The following is a 26242-nucleotide window of genomic DNA, read 5'->3' on the forward strand; positions in this document are numbered from 1 at the left end:
GAGGTTTTGTAAATTAAGTTTGAAAAAAAAGCTTACGTTTTGCTTTTGGAAACATGAGTTTGACGTGTGGTTTTTGAACGTACAATGTGTGTGAGAACATAAATCGGGCACTCTGGACTTTTACACCATGCAGTTTTGTTGTACAGTTTGAGCTGAAACCGAGTACAGTGATTAAAAATATCATACAGTGTCTGCTCAGCTTCAGGACGACTACTGCCATGAACTGCCATGAACACTACTGGCCAGTAGATGGCAGTAGATGCCTTGAAAATGTGCCAAAACAAAATTCCAGATAATCCGTGTCTGCTACATTTAAGATGCGTGGAATTTAACAAACGCAAATACAATAACGTCTATAAACCCAGAGAATATATTCACAAGAGTTTTAGGCACTAGAGATTAATGCTGTTGTCCGTGGAGCCTGAACAGAGTGTCTGAAATGCATTTGTCCTGTTGTGAACGTACTGAGATTACCCTATCCTACCCATAATGCACTGCTGGGCACAGCATGTGCTCACTAAAACCTTAAAAATTAGCACATTACTTTAAAATTAAAACATATATCTGATATTTTCACTTTATAAAACTTCAGACATGACAGTAATTTTAAATAACTTGTCCAAAATTAGTTTGGTTAAAATTTGAACCATAAGTTAAAAATGTACGAGGTCTCTTAGATAATAAACCGACCCTTTTATTTTTTTTTTTAACTATATCAATCAATCAATCAATCAACTTTTTTCTTGTATAGCGCCAAATCACAACAAACAGTTGCCCCAAGGCGCACCACATTGCAAGGCAAGGCCATACAATAATTATGAAACACAGTCTACGTCTAAAGCAACATAACCAAGGGATGGTCCAGGGTCACCCGATCCAGCCCTAACTATAAGCCTTAGTGAAAAGGAAAGTTTTAAGCCTAATCTTAAAAGTAGAGAGGGTATCTGTCTCCCTGATCTGAATTGGGAGCTGGTTCCACAGGAGAGGAGCCTGAAAGCTGAAGGCTCTGCCTCCCATTCTACTCTTACAAACCCTAGGAACTACAAGTAAGCCCGCAGTCTGAGAGCGAAGCGCTCTAATGGGGTAATATGGTACTACGAGGTCCCTAAGATAAGATGGGACCTGATTATTCAAAACCTTATAAGTAAGAAGAAGAATTTTAAATTCTATTCTAGCATTAACAGGAAGCCAATGAAGGGAGGCCAACACGGGTGAGATATGCTCTCTCCTGCTAGTCCCCGTCAGTACTCTAGCTGCAGCATTCTGAACCAACTGAAGGCTTTTTAGGGAACTTTTAGGACAACCTGATAATAATGAATTACAATAGTCCAGCCTAGAGGAAATAAATGCATGAATTAGTTTTTCAGCATCACTATATGGATTTGAATGACATGCGATTACACCAATCATGCTTGAACCCTCGTGCGCATGCGTGAGTTTTTTCACGCGTGTCGGTGACGTCATTTCCCTGTGGCCAGGCCTTGAGTGAGATGTGGTCCCGCCCTCTCGGCTGAATTCCTTTGTTTCACACGCTGCTCGAGACGGCGCGCGTTGCTTTATCAAAAATTTTTCTGGACCTGTGAGGAATATCCGAGTGGACACTATTCGAGAAATTAAGCTGGTTTTCTGTGAAAAGTTTAATGGCTGATGAGAGATTATGGGGTGTTTCTGTCGGTGTAAGGACTTCCCACGGAGCTGGACGTCCTGCAGCGCTTCCAGGCGCTGTCGTCGGCCTGTTTCGAGCTTAAAACATCCTAATTTAAGGCTTAATTCACCCAGGACATCGTGAGAGAACAGAGAAGATTCAGAAGAGGCCGGCATGAGGAATTTATGTGGACATTCCACTGTTTAAGGACATTTTTTTAATGAAAGACGTACGCGCAAATTCGCCAAGTCGTTTCCGTGACGACTCGGCAAATCTGTGTGCGCCGCGACAGGAAAAACACCTCCGTGTTGAAAACCATTTGTAGAATTCAGGCGGCTTTTAATGGCTTTCAACAAGTGAGTAACTGAGAAATTGTTTAACAGCTTGGGCATGTTCCAACTTGCCCGTTAAGATTTCCAACGGAGGTGTTTTTCCTGCCGCGACCCCCCGCGGTCGGGTCCAGCCCGACATGCGACTCTGCCCGCACGTTCTTTCATTACAAAATGACCGTTAACAATGGAATGTCCAAATAAACTCCTCATGCCGACTTCTTCTGAAAGTTCTCTGTTCTCTGACGACTTACTGCGTCAACAGAGCCTGAAATGTGGAAGTTTTCAACTTGAAACGGCGAGACGCTGCCGCCTCGAAGCGCAGATCGCCGTCAGGCGCCGTGGACCGTCCTTAAAGCGACACTACCAGACCAAAATCTCTCATCAGCCGTTAAAATTTTTACCGAAAACCAGCTGAATTTATTGAATGGTGTCCACTCAGTTGTGCCTTACAGTTTTGAAAAAATTTTTATCAAACAAAGCAACAGTCTCTGAGCCATTCCTAAACAATGAAAAAAATCGACGAGCGGGTGGACGACTCCTCACTCAAAGACTGCCCACAGGCGAATGACGTAACCGACAGGCGTGAAAAAACTCTTGCATGCCCACGAGGGTTCAAGCATGTCTGATGTAATCACACGTGATTCAAATCCATATGGTTTTTGAAAAAATAATAAGGTTGGATACTTTTCTAATAGACCTCGTATGCCTCTGGATGACTTGGGTGATATTGCCCGCATATCAGTATGATGTTAAAAGAAATGATTTGTGTGTGTGTGTGTGAGAGAGAGAGACCGAGACCAGTTGTCCTTTGCCTGCAGAGGATGGAGCAGTTTCTCCTGGAAGCAGCTCTCTTCTGTTTGCAGAGGGTGGAACTATACATCTGTTAGGAAACATTTTAAAAATGATTGCCGCTGTTCGGTTTTGTTTACTACGTTATTGGTCTAAAAGTTATCGGACAAAATTTATCGGAAGATAATTAGTCTGATAATGGTTTTTAAAATTATCTAAAAAGATAATGTTTTCATTATCTGATTATCTTCAATAATTATCTGTTATCAGATTATCGGAACTGTGCCCACCACTGCTCTTATGTACAATTTGTACATGCTTGAATCAAATCATCATCTGTTCATGTTCTGCAAATCAAGGAATATTTGTAGATCACCCTCTGTGTGTTTTCAGTTATTAATGAGACAGTTTATCTCCATAGGAAGTTAGCAAACATTAGCATGCAAGCTAACATCTGCAAAATGTCTTGTAAATAACTTCAGAGGTGTTATCAGGTTACAAAAAAAGCATTATCAATTTTAGAAGTGTTTATTTCTCGCTAGCTTTTACATAATATACCAGAAACTAAGCTGGTAGTAAGTAGCTATACCAGGAAGTGACATCACCATGATAACCTTGTCGAAATGTCTTGTAAATAAGTTCAGAGGTGTTATTGGGTTCCAAAAACAGCATTTTCAGTTTTAGAAGTGTTTATTTCTCTCTAGCTTTTTTGTAATATATGCGAAACATATCTAAACACACGAAAAGAAGCAGTTTTAAGGAGACCAGCTACTGATGTTAAGATGCGGCTGTACTCTGACTGGCCATCACCCACATCACTCAAAAACAAAAAGGATCAGATGGACGTTCATCGGACGATAAAGGAAATATTAGGTGTTGATGTGGCATTAACTTGTGTTTTTTAATGTAGGTAATGTGGATCCAAATTTGAGTAAAGCAGATAAATATCTTCTAAAAAAAATTTTGGCTGCAAGTAAAAAAGCTATTACCAAGTGTTGGCTCACTGAAGATCCCCCAAATATTAACCAGTGGTTTACCATAATCATAAGCATTCAGTCCATGGAACGCTTAACTTTTATACTGAGGCTTCAAAAACACAAGGGTGATGCCTTTGTGGGAGAAATGGGACATTTACCTCATGTTAAGGGGCAAAAACTGATAACAGCCAATTTTGTGGTGCTTGTCTTTATTTTTACTTTTTACTTTCTATATTTTTGTATTTTATTTTATACCCCAGCTTGTTCTCTTTGTTTTCTGTCTTTTTATTTTTGTTGTCATTATTTGCATGTTTCTTTGTCATTTACTCAACTGTTAAAAACCCTTTAACACAAATAAAGTATTAAAAAATGGATCAGATTGAAACAGAATCTGACTTTTTAACTTATTAAAATACATCAAGGTTAGCCATTTTTAAACTTGTCCAAGGTCGATGTCCCAAGAATGTTCTCTGTGAAATTCAAGCATCTCGCAGTAATAGGATCAGACTTAAGCTGAGCAAAGACAGAGGGACGGACGGACGAAAAGCTTTCGCAGTACCCGATGGCCATATTTGATGGCCGTGGGTAATAAAAACGTATTATTACCATGTCCATGTTTGCGCCTCAAAGACACAAAGGCTTTCTTTAAAAAAATAAAATATTACCATGAAGCTAAGATATTACTAATCCAAAAAATCTTCAATTTGTAAAAATATTTTTATAATATTGTACAGTATGTCTATGACTGCTGGGATAGGCTCCAGCCCCCCGCGACCCTTAATTGGACTAAGCGGTAGAAGATGAATGAATGAATGAATGTCGGAAGCACTGTACCATAGCATGTAAAATGTTCACATTGATGGCTCTAAACACTTTCTGTACTTGTCAAGTGGCAGACGTTTGCTATGTTTTATCTTCTGTAATGGTGAATAACCAGGTGAAAGTACTGTATGTCCACCAGGTGTCAGTGTTTCACTTTTTGTGCAGAAAGCCATAAAAGAAGGCACTGCCCAGCACTACAAAGTGAAAGTACAACAAACCGCCCATGCTGCGATGTAGATGTTTGTGGTTCTGGCTATATGAACAAACATGTTGCAAAAGCAAACAGGGCAAGCGGATGTTTGATTTAACATCCTTGATACATTGTTGGGATTTCAGAAAACTGTACATTTAGGAGCATGTAGCTTCCAAAACTCCTGCAGTGACTGAACACATGGAAAAGTCTTCTTACTGGACTGTTATAGCAAGAAAGTTTTGGCAAGTGGCCTGAAGACGTGTCCTTAGTTGAGTCCAGAGTCTCTTCGTGTCCGTCTCTGATCTGCTCTTCATCTCATTTGGTTTATTTATTTGTCACTGTTTTGTTGTGATAAGTTTCTCTCTCAGGGACACAAATCAGCAGTGGTGGGCACAGTTCAGCTAATCATTGAAGCTAATGCTTTTGCTAGCAGATTAGCTTTTCAAATAAGTTTTAAAACCATCACTGGACCAATTATCTTCCAATAAATTTATTTCCGATAACTTTCAGTATGATAACATTTTTTTTCTGGTAAGTTTAACTGTCAAAAATGTTTTGTAAACCCTAAAATCAAACATTTTAGCCCATCTTTTGTGTGTTTATTTATGACAGAGTGGCTGTCGCTTGCTGACGACATCATCATTAAGCACAAAACGTGATTGGCTGGTCGAAGCAGGGAGCATTGTGGGTAGAGTTAATGGTTAGCTAAGCTAACTTTTTGGTTAGCTGAGCCCACCACTGCAAATCAATAACATAAAAATGAAATGAAAGATGTGTCCCACATTTCTCTCTGTCTCTCTCTTTCTCTCTCTCTCTCTGACCCTGATGGAAACGAGGCGAGTCCAGACAAAACTTTACAATCACTCCTGTTTCCTCATATTTGAGTTTGCTGACATTGAGGTTTTATCATTTCGTCTTTTTTTCCTCGCTTATAAATGTTCAGAGACAAGTTGTCATTTTTATTTCTCTTTTTTATATTGCATGGTTATCTGTATATTAAAAGCCAAGTGGCCACTGTGTACTTGTATGCTTGCGTGCGCGCATATAGCTTCAATCACAGCTGACACATGTGAGCGCCGCTATTTAAATCCAAGTCATTTCTCTCTATTTATCAGTATTTTTTTGTCTGTCTGTTGCCAGCAGCCACGGTAATAAAGTTGCTGCAGTTTAAAAGCTCATAGTTGGATGTCGATGCTCTTAACTGAGTGTCCCGCGGGGTCTGAAGCGGTTTTTTTTTAGGACTTTATTAGAGCAAAACAGAACAAAGGAATACAATGACAACTCTCAGTATCTATAATAAAGAATGTAATTAATAACAAAGTGATTATGAGCCTCCAAAGAAAATACAATTTGCATTACAGCATTTCCTCAATGAGTTGGGTGGATTGTGTCCATTATAATGTAGTCTGAAGCATTTCCTTTGGAAATTAGACTGTTTAAAGCCGGACATCTGGATATCCCAGCTCGGAACAATGGAATAGGACTGCGGTTCTATTTTGTGGGTTTTCTTCTCTTAACTGGGGCCAACATTAAGAGGGACACCCAGGGGCTAGAGGTGAAATTAGCGGACCAATGTTTTAATTAATCAGGAACAAAAGTCGGAGGTTCGAAGACGATCAGATACCGTCGTAGTTCAGACCATAAGTGATGCCAACTAGAAATCCTGCACCATTATTACCATGACCGCCGGGCAGCGTCCAGTGTGCCGGTTACACTGGGAAGACAGGTGGAGATGGAAGGGCACCGCCAGGAGCCTGCGGATTAATTTGAATAAACATGGGAAACCTCACCAGGAAAGATGAACAGATCGATCGCTCTTTTGCTCCCACCGGCTCCTGTCAGTGTTTATTCTCACCATTCTTTGTAGGTGGAGCAATTTATCTGGTTAATTCCGATAAGGAACAAGACTTCGGCATACTAACTAGTTACGTGGCCCTGTGCGGTTGGTGCCAGCTTCTTTGAGAGACAAGTGGCATTCAGCCACATGAGATTGAGCAAAAACATTGGTAATTGTGAGAACAGTGAAGAAGAAAACATGCATGTTAACTCCAGCCGTATTGTTTAAGCCTGCAGCAAACCTGTGCTTGGGTCCCATGACCGTTGACCCGGAAGTGCTAAAGACTCCCAGGCATGCGCACTCATAACTGTGAGATAGCTTAGCGCCCCTTCACACATAGTGCGAAGTTTGGATGAAGTGCACACTTTACACACATTGCACACCAACATTACACACCGTGTAATGTCGTCCCTGTCGCCAACGCCTTGTACACCTGTTGCCGCCTGAAAGACAGAGTGTGCACTGTGGGAACCCATCGCACCCTCTCGCAACAGGTGCTGGCCAAATTCCAGGTGACACACACAAACACCTAATACCACTCGCATGGCACTTAGACAGAGGTCTCAAACCGGTTCCATAAAGGGCCGAGAGGGTGCGGTTTTCTGTGCAACGGCCCACTCCAGCAGGTGATTTCACCGATTAACATCACTTTGAGCAGGTGAAATCAGTTAATCGGTGAAATCACCTGCTGGAGTGGGAAGTTGCACAGAAAGCCTGCACCTACTCGGCCCTTTCTGAAACCGGTTTGAGACCTGCGCACTTAGAAAATGTGTGGCAAGTCACACTCTTGACATGACAACAGACTGTAGACAACCACTGTCGTACTGCTGTCAAATTTGTCTAAGTTAACCACGAGTGTGACTTTGCAAACACACACTGACACGTGGATGTGTGCACTCCACTCACGGGAGGCATGGCTTCTGACAGAAGCAGCTGTGGTGATCTGTCTTTCTGGACATTCAGCTGGTTTTTATTTCTTCCACATAAGCGGCACCATGTGGTGCACCTGGCACTGTTCCTGCTCGACAGACACCGGCACATGCATGAACTCTCGCACCGGGTTCATGCACGCCTGCCCGGCGGCGCGATGTTTTGTGCGCTAATTTCGAACTGTTTCGCCGTTTTTCTCCAAACGCCGTCCAAACTTCACACTATGTGTGAAGGGACCATTATGGATGTTGATAATTACATTCTGGACTCACACGCCATACCAGCAGGGGGTGGTAAATCATCTCTATATTAAAAGCGAAGTGGCCTCTGTGTATGTGCATGCATGCGTGCGTGTGTGTACCTTTGAACATGAAGAAACGGGAGAGTAGACATTTTCCGTTTGGTGTGCTAATGTATTTGGAGTCAAGGATGAATGCTGCCAAAACAGAAAGTTGAGAAGACAAATATGTTTGGAGAAATTACAGATATTAGTTAACAACAGTGAACAATGAGCATTTTAATTACATTCTGGACTCACGCCATTCCAAGTCATTATAGACGCTTTGCAGACTTTATTACTCCCCTTCAAAAATGTCAGCTACCTATTTTATAAACACTACCCAATCTAGAGCCCATGGATCCCCACAGGCAATGTGCTAGCATGCAATATAAAACGCAATGTATGCAAAATGCAATATATGCAATATATAATCATATTTCACAGTAATTTACTGAATGTTATGGCCTGCTTTACTAAAGCTTTCTGTGTAAAAACAAAATGTGTGCAAACACCACTGCACTGACAAATATACACCTGCATTTTTGTCTGTTAGATAACATCAGGCTGCTCCACAGTTGTTGAGTTTACTAAAATATTTTTATGTTTGGTATCAGATAAGTGTATGATGATGATGATGATGATGAGCTACACTGCAGGTTCTGCACAAAGTCACAGCCCCACCAAACCTGCAGCCCCGCCCATTTTATTCAATCACAAACATGATGTTTGCAGCAGTAAACGTCAGGGGAATCACCCACAAACTCTGAAAATGCTTCATCACCTGACAACGTTAATGTTTTTACATTTTTGTGTTTCTGCTCTTTCAGGCAGATTTACCCCAAAAATGTGATGGTTTCTGTTCCAGGTCAAAACTCAACATCGGAAAAACTATTGGAAATACTTGAATACCCTTAAACAGGGTCACATTAAGGATGTGGAAGGTTTTATCTGATATATTAAGAAATTCATTAAAAAAAATAATAATAAGTTATTACAGTTAATATGAAAAAATCTGATTCTGTGTAAAATCACTCTCCTGATGATTTTGAGTTGACACAAGATTTATTGGATTCATAATTTGAAATCTCTGCAGGATTGTCATGACTTATCCAAATAATATCCACATTAACAAATTATTTTATTTGTTAAAGTGTGACATCAGCGCCAGCTACACTCAGATATCACAAAGTTATAATAATGTTTTGCTTTTATTCAACATCTCTGCCAAAGTCATGTTGCGGAAAAAATAAATGAAACATTTCCATTTTCCATATCCTTCTTATCATGTTCCAATATTCCCTGCTCGACAACAAAACCTTCATTTCCTTCCTTTCTTTCTGCTGCTTTCCTCTACTACGCCCTCCATTAGCATTGTGATTGTGGTTTTTGGCGCTCGTCCTCTCCTTGGTTTACCTCACGTGGACTCAGATAGTAACAGGGCTGGCTGGTAACTCGGGTGTCTAAAACAGTGTCCAGTGAGTCGCAGCCTTCTCGATCTGATCTTTGCTGTCGCTATTGGAAGGTCGCCATAAATTTTCTCATTGGTCGTGTGAACAGTCCAACGGACATCAAGGGCGGCTTGGACCATCCGTGTATAACAGCCATCAAGAGACTTGGCTAACGTCCTGTCAGTGATCGTGTCTCACAGTCAGACCACAGGACGGCCTCTATGGTTCAGTTTATTCACACAGCACCAAATTGGAAAATGTCTAGACCTTACCCACCCCATTAGAAAGCACTGTGATAATAGCAGTAAGAAAAAACTAGCCATTTTCACAAAACCTCAATTAGACTAGACTCAGGGGGTGGAGCCATCTGTTACGACCAGTCTAACAGGACACAACAGAAATAATATAACTCAGTTTGCAATAGCGGGATAACTGAATAAACAAGGTGCAGACCAGAGTCCCAGAGAAACAGACTGTCGGATCTCAGTCACTGAGGTAGGAGATGATCTAGATCAAGGGTGCCCAAATTCAGTCCTTGAGATCTACCTTCCTGACACTCTTAGTTGTCTCCCTGTTCCAACACACCTGAATCAAATGAAAGACGTGTTAGCAGGCTTTTAATGAGCCTTTCATTGGATTCAGGTGTGTTGGAGCAGGGAGACAACTAAGAGTGTCAGGAAGGTAGATCTCAAGGACCGAACTTGGGCATCCCTGATCTAGAGCTTCCGCTAAACTAGCTGGCCTTCCAGTTTGTCTCATTTTACTGATCAGTGGCTTCTTCAGATTCTAAAAGTTCCTATGCCGTGCGTAAGTCCATGCAGGAACTCAGTCTTCTACATATGAGTCATTCATGTGTCCAACACAGACCTACCTGACATGCTTTCCTTCCCACAGGCGTGTTGCCACTCCTCAACGTGACTTCCCCACTTCCAGATATGCTTGATATAGTCATTCTTTCATTTTATGACACATATCTGGGTCCAGGTTGGCTTGGTAACAGACTAAGCAGCTCATCCACACTTCCCTATCCTCTGTGAAGCCCAACTCCTCCTGGGGAATTCCTACACATCCCAAGCCAGCTGGGAGATGTAATCCTTCCAGCATGTTGTGGGTCTTCCCCGGTGCCTCCTCCCAGTTGGATGTGCCTGAAAGAACTCCCTAGGGAGACATTTGGGGGACAACCTCACCAGATGCTGAAACCAGCTCAGCTGGCAGCTTTCATGACAGAACAGCTGCTCTACTCCGAAGTGTTTCTGGATATTCGAGATTCTCAACATGACCGAGTGTCAGCCCAGATACCTGACGGAGGAACCTCATTTCTGCTGCTTGAATCCGTGGCTGTGTTCTCTTGGTCATTACCCAAAGTTCATGACCATACAAGAGGATAGGATTGTAATTCGAATGGTAAATTAGCTAGTCTGTCTGTCAGCCTCACGCGCCACCTTACCCCTATTCATAAACAAAACTAATCCAGCCTCAATATAGTCTGTGTATATTTTGATACAGGTGCATAGTCAATCAGATAGGAGATATCCAGGAATTCACCCCACACCAGCTGATCTCGGATTGGTCCACAACACATCCTCCCACCCTTCGAAAATCCTCCTATGATGACCGTGTGAATGGTTGCATGAAACAGTGTTGAGTTTGCGTTTCCTTCAGAAATGATCTCCAGATTAGTTTTATGTTAATGTGGACCTTCTGGGGCAGTACCTGACTCTGATGTGGTTCTATACTCTGTGTCCTATAACCAATGTATTTGAAGTAGTCTTTAACAAATCTGACATCGGCACCATCATTGGTTTTAAGGGGCTCATGTTCACCAACGTTGAATGCTATGTACTCTGTTGTTTAATATATACAGTAGTGTTCAGAATAATAGTAGTGCTATGTGACTAAAAAGATTAATCCAGGTTTTGAGTATATTTCTTATTGTTACATGGGAAACAAGGTACCAGTAGATTCAGTAGATTCTTCCAAATCCAACAAGATCAAGCATTCATGATATGCACACTCTTAAGGCTATGAAATTGGGCTATTAGTAAAAAAAAGTAGAAAAGGGGGTGTTCACAATAATAGTAGTGTGGCATTCAGTCAGTGAGTTTGTCAATTTTGTTGAACAAACAGGTGTGAATCAGGTGTCCCCTATTTAAGGATATTTAAGGATGAAGCCAGCAACTGTTGAACATGCTTTTCTCTTTGAAAGCCTGAGGAAAATGGGACATTCAAGACATTGTTTGGAAGAACAACGTAGTTTGATTGAAAAGTTGATTGGAGAGGAGAAAACTTATACGCAGGTGCAAAAAATTTTAGGCTGTTCATCTACAATGATCTCCAATGCTTTAAAATGGACAAAAAAAAATCAGAGACGCGTGGAAGAAAATGGAAAACAACCATCAAAATGGATAGAAGAATAACCAGAATGGCAAAGGCTCACCCATTGATCAGCTCCAGGATGATCAAAGACAGTCTGGAGTTACCTGTAAGTGCTGTGACAGTTAGAAGACGCCTGTGTGAAGCTAATTTATTTGCAAGAATCCCCCGCAAAGTCCCTCTGTTAAATAAAAGACGTGCAGAAGAGGTTACAATTTGCCAAAGAACACATCAACTGGCCTAAAGAGAAATAAAGGAATATTTTGTGGACTGATGAGAGTAAAATTGTTCTTTTTGGGTCCAAGGGCTGCAGACAGTTTGTGAGATGACCCCCAAACTCTAGCATACTAGTAAATGAGCAAAATCTTGGTTCCAAACCAACAAAACTAATGCCTCACAGATGTGATGAAATCATGAAAAACTGTGGTTATACAACTAAATGCTAGTTTAGTGATTCACAGGATTGCTAAAAAAAAGCAGTTTGAACATAATAGTTTTGAGTTTGTAGTGTCAACAGCAGATGCTACTATTATTGTGAACACCCCCTTTTCTACTTTTTTTTTTACTAATAGCCCAATTTCATAGCCTTAAGAGTGTGCATATCATGAATGCTTGGTCTTGTTGGATTTGTGAGAATCTACTGAATCTACTGGTACCTTGTTTCCCATGTAACAATAACAAATATACTCAACTTAATCTTTTTAGTCACATAGCACTACTATTATTCTGAACACTACTGTATTTTGTCGATATAGTCTGACCTTGCAACACTCCAGCTCTATGCGAGGCAGCAGCTATTGAGCTTCTTCACCGTGGTCAGCCAGCACATCTACAAAAAAGTACACATTACAGTCATTTGCAAAAGTTTAATGCCACTCCTTCAGAAAAGCCATTTTGAAGCTTATAGTAGGTATTGCATCATCCCATGATTGGAATTGTATCATCTTTTAACCCAATGAACTAGGGAAGCTACTCATCACATAACTGGTGACTTTTCTATTGAACAGGTTTTCTTGAGACTAGTTTTCTTTGATTGTTTAAATTTTGGACGATCCAAATTATGGGCAAAAAACCATCATTGTCAACTGTTAAAAGAGGGCAAATTGCAATTCTGCACCAAGAAGGGTTTTCTGAAGGAAAGATAGCTGAGAAACTATCAGTTAGCAGACCTGCTGTACACTGTGCAATCTAAAAATCCAAGAACACTGAAAGTTATGGTGACAAACACCATTCTGGGAGACGTCGTAAAACCACCCCAAGGGAGGACCACATTATTCGAAGGTCAGTAATCAGGTCACTGAGTAGTTCGTGCAAGAAGATTCAAGCCTAAATCATGGCACTAAAGTCAGCATCAGCACCATTTCACGTCGTTTGAGCCAAGAATTTGGATTAAAATCTTATAAACCTGCTGCCAAGCTGAGGTTGACACTGACCATGAAAAAGAAAAGACTTACGTTTGCAAAGAAACACAAAGATTGGACAATAAGATTGGGCTAAAGTCCTATTTTCTGATGAATCGCTGCTGCAGCAGTTTGTTGTCTGAAAGTGACATGTGCGAAGACCAATAGGACAAAGGTTCAGTGAAAGGTACACAATATCTACCATGAAACACCCTCCAAGTCAAATGATTTGGGGTGCAATGAGCAAAAAGGGAACAGCTGGACTTCATTTTCTTGACCCAGGCACCACAATGAATGGACCCAGGTACATAGCTCTGCTGGAAGAGAAATTAAAACTTCATATGGAAGTGCATCAGACTGAAATTTTCATGCATGATGGTGCACCTTGCCACAGATCCAAGATCATTTCATACTTCCTCAGAAAAAATGGGGTGCAGATATTGGAATGGCCAGGCAACAGTCCGGATCTTAATCCTATAGAACATCTTTGGACCTGCATGAAAGATAAAGTTGCAGAAAAGCAGCCAGCTAATGCTGAAGCATTGGGGACAGCAATTAAAGAGGTTTGGACGAAGGAAATGACTCCAGAATATTGTGCTTCCGTGATAGACAGCATGCCTTGCTGCATCCAAGCCGTGCTCCAAAGCAAAGGCGGACACACTAAATACTAAAGGAATGGACCATTTGCACTCCATACGAAAGAAAACTGTACAGGTCATAGTGAATTTCAATAATAAATGATTTCCAAAATAATTTTGTTTGTGGGGGAAAACTCCAGTTTTCATGGGTGGCATTAAACTTTTGCAAATGACTGTAGAATGCCTGACTGGCCCAATCCATACTAGTGTCCCGAGAATGAAAGTACAGCCAAATTCCTTGAGTGCTTATCTCATGCTGTATGTAGGAAGTCCTATATAGGCCCAATGGTGATCTCCAGATTTCATAGCATGAAGCGTAGGACAGTCTATGACTCCCCTAAATGGGACGCTACTACAATACAGGTTACTCCCCCAGCACAGCCCAGTACCCATTTACAGCCTGATGCACTGAGACAATGCACATTAAGTGTCTTGTCCAACAACCTAGACAAGAGCATAAGCAAGATTTGAACCCATGTCTACATATTGAGAGGTGAGCTCCTTATCTACTGAGATACCTGCGCTGCTGATGTAATATTATATTAGATAACTATTATTGGTAGTCAAAACAAAACCACAAAATGGCAGGTGACAAATCGGAGCTGGTCTCGGACCTAACCATGGGCCAAGTACCAGTTTCATAGCATATTGTGGTTTGAAAATTCTTTGATTTCAAAACTGTGAATGATGTAATTCCATGTGATTCAGTCAATGAACTTAAGCTAAATCCCATGTATCATGGCTGAAGGAGTATGGGATGATGTTTGGTGAAAAAAAAAAAAAAAAGAACCACAGACGATGAAAGCCACCCAAAGGAAAAAGTGTGTTTTTGAAGAGTAATTGAAAAGAGAAAAACATTGTACCACCCACAATAATAGATACTCTAGCCTCATTAATAAGGCAGATAACACAGTTCATTATCAAACATCATTTGCAACAAAATACTACAAACTCAGAAAGTTTGTTTAATACAGTGTTTTCCACTTAAGAGTCAAAAATGATTTTTGTCAAATATACAGAGAGAGAATATTTTTTTTCTCAAAACAGTTAAACAATATTCTGTGAATGCAATAAAATAAAATCTATAAAATTTGCTTTTAAACTATTGATATGTGGTGGAAGAGAGCAGAGAAAACACTGAAATAACATGTCCACAGAGGTGTGCAGTACTGAAAAATACTCTGTACTACAGTATTATGAATGAATGAATAAATGAAAACTGTTTATTTCGAACATTTGATACAACAACAATTACAAGATAGATCAGTAAAGACAACAACAAAAAAGTTCCTACTGTGTACCCAACATGTCCGAAAAGGGGTAGGGTGAAGCATCAGCTTATTTATCCCTACCCCTTCTTCCCCACAACCAGTAATACCCTTTGCCACATATACACATAGATTCCTACACACCTAAATCGATATCAATATATATATATATATACATATACATACACATACACATATATATATACATACACACATCAACATACATACACATATACATACACATATATACACATATACATATATACACATATATATACACAAACATAAATATACACCTTCACATACCTACTTACATACAAAATACTATATATTTACAAGCCGAAGCAAAAAACAAAACACCCTAACCCTCATTACCCTTCCTCCTCCCTATACCCAGAAAAAAACATATTTTGTACCGCTGTTTGAACTGGTTCATGCTTGGACATTGCTTGAGCCCCACTCCCAATCTGTTCCACATCCTCACCCCACAGACAGAAATACAGAAACCTTTTAATGTTGTTCGTGCCCACTGATGCTTTAAATTAAATTTCCCCCTCAGACTGTAATCCCCTGATCTGTTAAAAAACATATTTTTAATATTTGCTGGAAGTAAATTGTTTATTGCTTTATACACAATTTGTACTGTTTGAAAATGAACCAAGTCTGTGAATTTTAAGAATTTGGATTGTAAAAATAGTGGATTTGTATGATCTCTATAGCCAGTATTATGAATAATTCTTATAGCTCTTTTCTGCATTACTGATAGTGATTGTGTTGTACCTTTATAAGTATTACCCCATACCTCTGCACAGTACTGTAAATATGGTAAAACCAGTGAGCAGTAAAGAATGCGGAGTGAGTTGTGGTCCAGAATATGTTTCGCTTTGTTTAGAACTGAAATGCTTCTTGACAGTTTACTTTGTATATGTTTTATATGAGTCTTCCAGTTTATCTTATCATCTATTATCACCCCCAGAAACTTATTTTCATGTACCCTTTCAATATCTACCCCCTCGACTTGTAACTGAACCTGTATGTCTGTATTACAATAGCCAAATAACATGTATTTTGTTTTACTTAAGTTTAATGATAATTTGTTTCTGTCAAACCATATTTTCAATTTTCCCATTTCTATACTGATCCTCCTCAGTAACTCCTGCAAATCCCCCCTGAACAAAAAATGCTTGTGTCATCTGCAAATAATACTAATTTTAATATTTTGGAAACATTGACAATATCATTTATATAAATTAGAAACAGTTTTGGACCCAATACTGACCCCTGTGGGACGCCACAAGCATTGTCCAAGCATGATGATGTATATTCCCCCAACTTCACAAACTGTTTTCTGTTACTTAAGTAGCTTCTCACCCAGTGCAACACCAACCCCCTAATCCCATACTGTTCAAGTTTATTAATTAATATGTCATGATTAATTGTATCAAAAGCCTTTTTAAGGTCTATAAATATTCAAACTGAATGTAATTTGTGGTCTATGGCGTTTGTAATCTCCTCAACTGATTCTATTAATGCAAGTGATGTTGAACTATGTGCTCTGAATCCATATTGACTATCAGTAAGTAATTTATGTTTATTTATGAATTTGTCTAATCTATTATTGAATAACTTTTCTAATAATTTGGAAAATTGTGGAAGCAAAGAAACAGGTCTATAATTTGTGAAGTGGTGTCTATCCCCAGTCTTATACAGCGGCACAACCTTAGCTATTTTCATTTGATTGGGAAATTTACCGGTTTGAAATGATAAGTTACAGATGTATGTTAATGGTTCTACAATCCATTCAATGACCTGTTTTACCACCACCATATCAATTTCATTTAAATCGGTAGATGTTTTATATTTACAATTATTCACAATGTCTATAATTTCATTTCCATCCACTGCTGTGAGGAACATTGAACAGGGATTTCTTTCTATAAGATTATTATCCCAATCCTCAGATTGGGAATCGGGAATTTTTTCTGCCAAGCTTGGTCCAATATTTACAAAAAAATTATTAAAACCGTTGACTACCTCATCCTTATTTTCCTTCTTGACATTATTATCAATGAAATACTGAGGGTAACTCTGTTTTTTATTACCATTTTTGATAATGCTATTTAATATATCCCATATTCCTTTAATATTGTTTTTGTTATTATATAATATGTTACTATAATATTCCTTCCTACATACCCGTATAATATTAGTTAATCTATTTTTGTATTTCTTATATCTATTTTCTGCCTCTTTAGTCTTTAGTTTTATGAATTCTCTATACAGTGTATTTTTCTTATTACATGCATTTCGTAACCCTTTCGTCATCCATGGTCGAGCTTGGATTTTTTGTTTTCTGTAGTCTTGTTTAATTGGACAATTTTTATCATATAATGATGTAAATATTTGTAAAAAAGTTTCATATGCACTATCAACATCACTTTCACTGTATACCTTTTCCCAGTTTTGCTCCTGTAAATCCTTCTTTAGTGTGTTCATGTTTTCCTCTGTCCGCACTCGCCTGTATTTTATTTTCTCCTCTGGCTGATTCCGCCGATGGTTTCTATTATAAACGATGAAAACTGGTAGATGATCACTAATGTCATTGATTAATAATCCACTCACAGTGTTATTCTCAATATCATTGCTGAAACTCAAAATCCCTTTACTCTCATAAATCTGTAGTTTGGATTTTGTTTCTTTTATTAATTGTGGTCCAGTGTTTGTAAGACAGCTTGTGAAACTTGAAAGATTGTTTTAGAGTGCGTCTTCCTCTCTGCTTCTCTTCCTCATCAGGTTCTCCGTACAGAGATGAGATCAGTCTGGGAATCTTACAGCTGCAGGAGAGCAACAGGCTGGAGATCCTGAAGAGGCGCTGGTGGGAGGGGGGCCAGTGTCCCAAAGAGGAGGACCACAGGGCCAAAGGTGGTTGTCATGTCAACTCATTTTATTGTGGCATCAGTACGGGGGGGGGGGGGGGGGGGGGGGGGGGGGGCTAGTGTGCCTAGACAGAGACAATGGTGTCAACTCAGAACATGGCGCCATTTTGGTTCCAACTGCGCTGAACTACTGAATGAACCTTTAATGTTTTCAACATTTTTTTTAAATCATTTAACCACATACAGCAACACATCCAGGTACAGTTGCTATCAAAATTAATATAAAAATAGTTAAGCTATCAAATTTGCATAAATTTACAATTTATGATCATTTATTTAATTAATTTAAAGCCTGATTTATGCAGCTGCAGCTCTGTAACTCTGTGTCATGCAGTGACGTGCATGACAGTTTTAAAGTTCCCCGTCTCTGGATTATGCTTTATTATGGATTAATTTGACCCTCAACAAGCTTTTCTTTCTACAATCATCACCTCCAATTCAAAGGTAAGTTGTACATTTTCCTCTTTTAGCAACTTCATGCTGTAAGTTGCGGACTTTTGTGATCGATTTGTAATCAGCGTGCACACTGTAAAAACTATTACAATATGATGGCAGACGAAGGATTGAAAGCAGAAAGGTGTCAAATGACAGCCGGCTATTATTTGACTTTCATGGCGCAGCCTGCAGTCTGAGTACGGTGTGAATAAAATAAACGCTTGGACTTTTAATCACAGAAATGACTCCGGTCCCACATGCGAGGGGTTTAATGGAAATACATTGTGTTCGGACGGGACATTTTATCCGATGTGAGGGAAAAATCCATTGTACAAAATCCGTTATATACGGTGTTAATGGAAACAATACAAAAACTTTGGGACTTTTTTTGTCCGGTGACTGCGAATATCTGGTTTATACGATGACAGTTTAGGTGAGTTTTACTGTACATGGGACTGAACAATAAATTGACCTCTCAAAGCTTTGACAATGAAGTCGCTTCCATCCCACACGGCTGACTTTATGTTCCCAAATTTTTCTTCTGTTTGGATCTGTAGAGAATCTGTTCATCTTGAAGCCCTTGTGTCTATTTGTGCCTCCAAATGCATAGCAACCTGGCATTTTCAGCAAATAAATTAATAAAATATCTGGATTTACATGCAGACAGATTAACAGCGAATGCTGTTTTGAACCCAAGATGGCACGAGTCACGTGACCGATTTTTTCGACTCGTCATGTCGCCACGCTGTCTATCAAGGTACACGGGGGGGGTGATGGCACGCTGTCTGTCCAACATTTATTTCATAATTTGGTGATAAATAATATCACACCAAAGACACTGTTTAAAAAGCCATTTTCCAAACTTTAAAAAACTCAAATCTTTTTGGCCATAAGAAATGACAACTTTAAATGCATGTCGTTAGAAATAGTGTACTGGAGTGTGATTCAGGGGTGGATCCAGAAATTTATCTTCGGGGGGGGGGGGGGGGGGGGGTCTTCATCAGAATTGGACAATCTGCTCATTCATGGAATGACAGCACTGATATTAAATAATATAAATATTTTGTATGAGTAGTAAGCAACCCTTTCCATTTTGAATACTAACATAAAATAACTCAAATTTGCAAAATAAAATATTCATTTTATTGGAAATTATATCTTTCATTACTCTGTGTAAGACAATAATATAAAAGGCTGTGCTGCAGGCCCAACTTTACCTAAATTTTGGGTCTTTTAGTGAAGCTTAGTGCTAGTGGCCGGCGATTACCTTAGTATTTCCTGTTTTTCTTGTTGTTGAATGCTGGCAAATTATACTGTATTTGTTGTCTTTCTGACGCCTGATTCTGTTTTTTTTTTTTTTCTGTCTGTTTAAGGTGCAGCTCCATCCAGAGATGGGTGTGATATCTGTGCTGGAGACCTTCCTGTCCTGTGCACCAACAGCATTTCCTGTGTATTAGTTTTGTGAATTGTTCTGTAATTTGTGTCTGTAGCATGGCCCAAGCAGAGGGTCACCCCTTTGTGTCTGATCTGCTTGAGGTTTCTTCCTCAGAGGGAGTGTTTCCTTACCACTGCTGCTCTGGGGGTTAGTAAGGTTAGACCTTACTTGAGTGAAGCACCTTGAGGCAACTCTGTTGTGATTTGGCGCTATATAAATGAAAATAAATTGAAATTGAAAATAAAATGTGATATTGCAAGTTTCTGCAACTGTTAACAATGAGTGAAGTCAACAGAGAGGAACCTACTGTGTAAAAATGATTTGATATTGTTTCTTTTCAGTGGAGGATAATGACTAAGAAATTCTGGTAAACATTAGGCTATCAAATCTCTTGTTTTATTTCCTGTTTGTAGCCTTTCCTTTCTTTTATCTTTTCCTTCTTTTTTGCATCCTCCCTACCCGTTCTACACCCCCCATCACTGTGTGACTTGAATGAAAAAAAAGCACTTAAATTAAAGCACGTCAGTAAGCAGAGGTCCTCCACTGCAAAAACTGCCCCTCTCAAAATAAGCCAAATAATCCTAAATCTAGCCAAATTGTTTGTATTAAGCAAAAAAAAAAAAAAAAAAAAATATCTGCCAATGGGGTAAGAAAATTTGGTTAGAATTCTAAAAACTAGCAAACATTTTCCCAAAATAGGACATTTTTTCCTATGTAGAAAATGGTCAACAAGATTATTTTTCTATTTAGACAAAAAATAAGTCAAATTTTCTTTAAACAAGTCTTTTTTTACTTTCTTAGATATCAGTTTTTGCAGTGTCTATCAGTTTGTTTTTGCATTTGTAACGTTCAAACACATGTATTCAATGATGTGCACAACACTGGTCAAACATGAGCCGCATTTATCAAACCAGCCGATTCCATCGGATTCTCCTAAAAGATGCCAAACGTGTTTAGGAGACGTTTCTGTGTTCTGGTAAAAGACGTCAATTATCTGGTTTCAAACCAGTTCAAAGCCACTGGAGTGCTTTTAAAACAGGACTGTGCGTTACCATGTTTCTTTGTGTGTCAGGGCTTGGGATGGAGAACATTGGAGGGATCTTTGTGGTCCTGATCTGTGGCCTCATCATCGCCGTGTTTGTGGCCATCATGGAGTTTGTTTGGTCGACACGGCGCTCTGCAGAGACGGACGAGGTAAACTTTATAACGTCAAAGTGATCCAACTTTATGAAGTTATGTGGTCCAAATAACAGAGAAATCCAGCTTGTCCACATTCTCAGCTAGCTAAAGATTCAGAAGTAAAATAATGTTCATGTTAATCACTTTTCATTTCTGAATCTTGCTAATCTCCCTCTCAGGTTTCTGTGTGTCAGGAAATGATGTCAGAGTTTCGAAACGCCATCTCCTGTAAGAAAAGTTCACGCTCGCGTCGCCGCCGGCCTCTGAGCGCTGTTGGAAGCGGGATCCTGCGTCATCCTTCTCGCCTTGCGCTGGCGGCTCCACGACCAATCCGCTTCGTACGCGAGATGCGCCTCAGCAACGGCAAACTATACAGCGGCTCTGGTCCGCTGACTGGGGGGATGGCGGGACTAGGAGGGGGTCTCGGTGGAGTGGCCGATTTGGGCCCCGGACCACAGAGGCTCCTGGAGGACCCGCTCGGCGCTCGTGCCTCTGCTAGTACACAACCTTCTCCTCCTCCTGTCTTGGTTGCTCCTGCGGCTCCACCACGGAGCTTCCTGCAAAGCTGTAGCCACGTGCGCATCTGCCAGGAGTGTCGGCGGATCCAAAGCCTACGACCCACCACCCTAACGCCTCCCCCTCCTCCTCCCCCGTCATTATCATCCTCTGCCTCCTCGTGCTCCAGGATCCCGCCGGCTCTTCCGGGCCACCACCAGCGCCACAACCCACGTTTTCACCTTCATTATCATCGCGGCTCGATGTCACTTCCCCGTTTGCCACCGCCACCTCCCCCAAGTCTGTCCGACAGAGCTGACAGCGATGGGGGAGGAGGGACAGCGAGCCCAAGGCGAGCTAAACCAGCACCACCACCAAGGCCGCTTCCCCCAAACAAGACACCATCACACACACCAACAGACCTCGTGGCAGGGAAGGACTGAGCTGAGGAATGACATTCAGGCTCTCATCAGACGGGTCAAAGGTCATGGTCTCTGTGAGGCGCCTGCAAACTTTATTTTATACTGACACAGCTGGATCAGACCAAACTGGCCTTCAGCAGGGAGGAGTGGATGAAACCATTTTGAACCACATGGATCTCTGGCTCGACACGGAAGTGTCTTTGGATCAGAGGCTCATCGGGGACCAGGACCCCATCCTCTCGCAGTTCCAGTCTCATCAAGGACGTCGAATCCGAGACTGGATTTACCAGCATCTCGAGCCGTTTTTACTGTTTGAATCCTGAATCAGGGCAGTTGTGCAGATGGACAAATGTGTACCTAAACACACACGCACGGACAGACGCACACAAAAGTATCAGGATCAACATGGAAATTACACAAAATGAAGCATCCTGATATAAGAACATAAGCAACAAGAGGAAAATGTCATTTTCTTCCTCTGAAAGGTCAATTTTCTGCCATTTAGAAAGATGTCAAAACTACAGCGCCCTCTTGTGTAACTTTAACTGACACCTCCCAGCCAACCAGAAACACACCCTCTCATTTCAAAAGCTCTTTTCTAAGTACGATGGCAAGATATTTTGCACACGCCCACTCTGACATGCCCAGGATGTAAATTATTAATGCACAGGTTTTATAGTTTTTGAAACAGCTGGTCAGTGGGTTCCCTTTGAGCTGAACAGGAAATAAAATAAAATAATAATAATAATAATAATAAAAACCCTACAAAAAACTTCAATCACTCAAAAAGATACATTCATTCCAACACAGAAAATTATTGTTTTTGGCTGAAAAAAAAAGAAAAAGAAAAAGAAAAGTCAGTTATGACTGTAATTTCCTTCTTGTAACTCAGTCTGTCCATTTCCCTTTTTTTTAAAATACAGATTTGACCAAAGTGGTTTGTTTTATGACTCTTACTCTTAAAAAAAAAAAAAAGAGTTTAATGAAAACATTTGTTTGTCTGGCTTTTTGTGGTTTCAGGTTTTTCAGTAGCAACTCACAACTTTACAAATGTTCTGTTATTTCCAGAAGGAACGACACACAGTTCGGTCCAGTTTATCTTTCGCAGGAACTTTCTGCTTCCTGAATCAGTTCAACATTTCCATCTTCTTCCCTAAAGACCTGCCAGGGTTGGAGACAATAGTCGAACGAGTTGACAAAGGAATCAGAAGAAAGGGTTCATATGATTTAGCAGGTCAGACTTGTAAAGGGAGTCAAAAGAATGACTTGTGGTTCACGTAAAATATTTGCTTATTTTGAACAAAACATCACCACTATTGACAGTGAGACGGTGTCCCCGATGCAATGAGTGCACAGTGAGTGTGTATGTGAATGGGTGAATGTGAGGCATTATTGTAAAGCACTTTGAGCTTCTGATTCAGACGGAAAAGTGCGATATAAATGCAGTCCATTTACCATTTACCAGAGTTGCCAGGTCTGTGTGACAAAAGCCCTTCTACACCAGCTACTACTTTTAAAGTCCACCAGCAAACTATTTTATAATATCTCCAAAACAACACCACAAATGTTCAGTGTGCCCGCTTTAAATATAAAACACTTCTTTCCCCTTGTGTGTAATTTCATACAATATATTATCATAAAAAACTGTTTTTTTTTTTTATTCCTCACTGCCTGGACATCATGAATGTACTTTTTTTACATCAATAATGCAAAAATGTATTTCAACTCGTACACATTACTGTGAAGTTTTACTGTGATTTTAATCAGATACCTAAAGTTCATAAAGGTGGAAAAATGACTGTTTTTGCACTTTTGTTTATTTCATCATACCCACTTTATCCTATTATTTCACTATATTTTTTATAATTTCAGCATAATCCAAATGAGGACATTGGCTGTTATTTAATTAAAAATCATTTCAGTTTAGCTGTCTGATTTGTGGAAAATCTTAGAATTAAAAATAAACAAGCAACCCAAAAAATCCTTTTATTTATGGTTTCCATATGTCCTTTGTTCAGATTGTCTTTACACCCAAAAGCTTCAGCAAACGCAAGGACAATAAATAAATTAATTAATTAAAGATTACCTACCCTTGGCAAGACTTCAAAAGTAGGATAATTCTACAGGAAAACCACAGACCTGGCAACCTTGTCTCAACGCTGCACAGCGAGGTGGTTTCTCCTGAGCCGAACATAGGAGGTGTTGATCGCTGACTCATAAATGCCCTTTTATTAGAAACTACTTGTGATTTCTAATGACCCCAATTATGAAAAAAAGCCCATTCATTTAGCTTTTATTGATACACTTTAGAAACGTGTATTTTACTATCAGTGCCTGTAAATTTTTATTTGACATAAAAACAGCAGCCAGATGAAGCTGAAATGAATAAAATCACACTCAGTCCTGTTCAGTTCATATTTTAAGTGTCATTGTGCTGATGAATAAATAAATTCTGTTTCATTGTTAGATTTCTACCAGCAGTGCTAAACCGATGGACATTATTCTGATGATTATTGTTATTATTGAAGTGTAACTGTAGGAGGGAATCAGCCCTCTGATGTTCAATATATAGATACATATTTGTAATAAAAAAATAAATCTATGTGCCAAAAAAACAAGACACTTTGTCCTCTTTTTATTCACATGACTCATTTAAATGTGTCCTGACACCTGTGTGTAGCGCCTTGAGGCAGCTGTTTGGCGCTACATAAATAAACTGAATTGACAATAAAATCATCAACACCTCTACTGATAATTTTTAATGACAGCTGTAAGCTATCGATAAACCTTGATACAAAAAAAAGGATGAAGAATGGCAAAAAGTCTAGTAATGGAGCTGCTTGAAGAAGGAGGGCTTTTTGTGTCAGTTTTTTCCTCTCAAAAGTAAATTTTTGTGGATGTCAGTGTCTTTGTATTTATTTCTCACAACAGAGGAAGGGTGGCCCAAAAAAGTGTTATTAGTTAGAAGACTACCCCAGCCAACTGATGAGCATGTGTTATGTCTTCTCCAGACTATCAGCTATTTGATAACATGACTCATGTGTGTCACATGCACCCGGGGCACAGTGAATCAGTATAGAAAGTGATTTACTGAGCCCCAGGATCAAGTGGATGACAAATATTACTTATTGAAGCTCATACATTTATTTTTCCATGAATTATTTCTATAATTTGTGTATATAAACAACTGTTTTAACGTTTGAACAGCCGTCTCACGGTCCATGACTAACGTGACAGGTCATTTTCAGCAGAGTTCCCATTTAGGACACAATGTAAACAAACCTCATGAAGTATGGACAACAAGAGGGCACGGCAGAAGTTCATCAGAGGTACTACACCTCCGCTAGATAATCCTCCCAATTTGGGAGAACGTGTCATCATCTTAATCGCCCGTGAACTCACTGGATCAACGCCATCCACATCCTCGCTAGTCACATGCACTGAGAGACGGCAGAACTCTGCTGGCACCACTGTACATTCTGGAAAGCACAGGGAGTCGCCAGGGGGGATTATGGGAAACGTTAAAGTACTGAATGGAGGCAATCATGGCAGACGCTACACACAAGCTAGATATCAATCTCCAGGTTTGGAGCCTCTGGGGACATGGCAAGAGGAGAAAGTTCCAAAGTAACTTCAAGGCCAGCTCAGAGAAGAATTCATCACTTGACTGGCTCAGGAAATCCACCAACAGCAACAAATCCATTTATTTTATTCCTTCATTGTTCATTAAAATATCGGGTTAAGTAAAAAAAAAGAAAAAACAGCTGAAATCGATGAACAAAACTAAAGTTTATATGAATTAGAGCAAGGATGTAAAATTTACATTATGTGTTAGCCTTGTTCCAGTTAGCTAACATTTTTTTTAAAATAACTTTATTGAACAAAAACTATCCAAACACACGGCTTGATGTAGCTGTTAGCTAGCTAGTATACAAATAATGAATGTTTATGAGTTCAATGGCATGAATATTTCACGAGGTGAAAGCTGGAAGATACCATTCAACGAGGTGAAGCCGAGTTGAATGGTATGTTCCAACATTCATTATTTGTTTTATATAACGGCTAAAATAGATCCTTGTCATTTGACATTTTATTAATTTATAAACAACAGAAAAGGGACTTACATTTTGGTGTTCCACTGTGACGTGTAGTCCAGTGATGCTGTGCACTGACTTCGGACTTCCATTAAAAAAAATAAAATAAAAAAGACTTTGTGTAGTTCCTCAGTCCAGCCAAAAATCACATCAGCGTTTCATGTGAGCAGGTCTTCATGTATGCAGAGGGCTTACAGCGGAGTGGATTTTGTGTGTGTGTGTGGCAGTGTGAGTTAGCTCAATCAAATCATTGTGTCGTTGTCCCCCGCGCGCCTGCACACACGCAACCGGTTTGGTTGACTGTGTACGTCCTC

At 39.8% G+C, this 26242-nt stretch overlaps 1 protein-coding gene across 4 annotated transcripts in view; it reads left to right on the top strand.

Moving 5' to 3' along the window:
• The window catches only part of LOC117501603 (glutamate receptor ionotropic, kainate 5-like), a 382609-nt gene extending 360604 nt beyond the window's left edge, over positions 1-22005 (top strand). For all 4 annotated transcript variants that reach the window (XM_034160521.1, XM_034160520.1, XM_034160519.1 and 1 more), the window contains 3 exons: positions 17726-17854; positions 20811-20932; positions 21097-22005. In XM_034160521.1, the coding sequence (XP_034016412.1) occupies positions 17726-17854; positions 20811-20932; positions 21097-21855 (1010 nt within the window). In that variant the 3' untranslated portion in view covers positions 21856-22005. The remainder of the gene's footprint in view (positions 1-17725; positions 17855-20810; positions 20933-21096) is intronic.
• Positions 22006-26242: the final 4237 nt, after the last annotated feature.

The sequence above is a fragment of the Thalassophryne amazonica genome, chromosome 20 (genome assembly GCF_902500255.1).
Source record: "Thalassophryne amazonica chromosome 20, fThaAma1.1, whole genome shotgun sequence".
NCBI lineage: Eukaryota > Metazoa > Chordata > Actinopteri > Batrachoidiformes > Batrachoididae > Thalassophryne > Thalassophryne amazonica.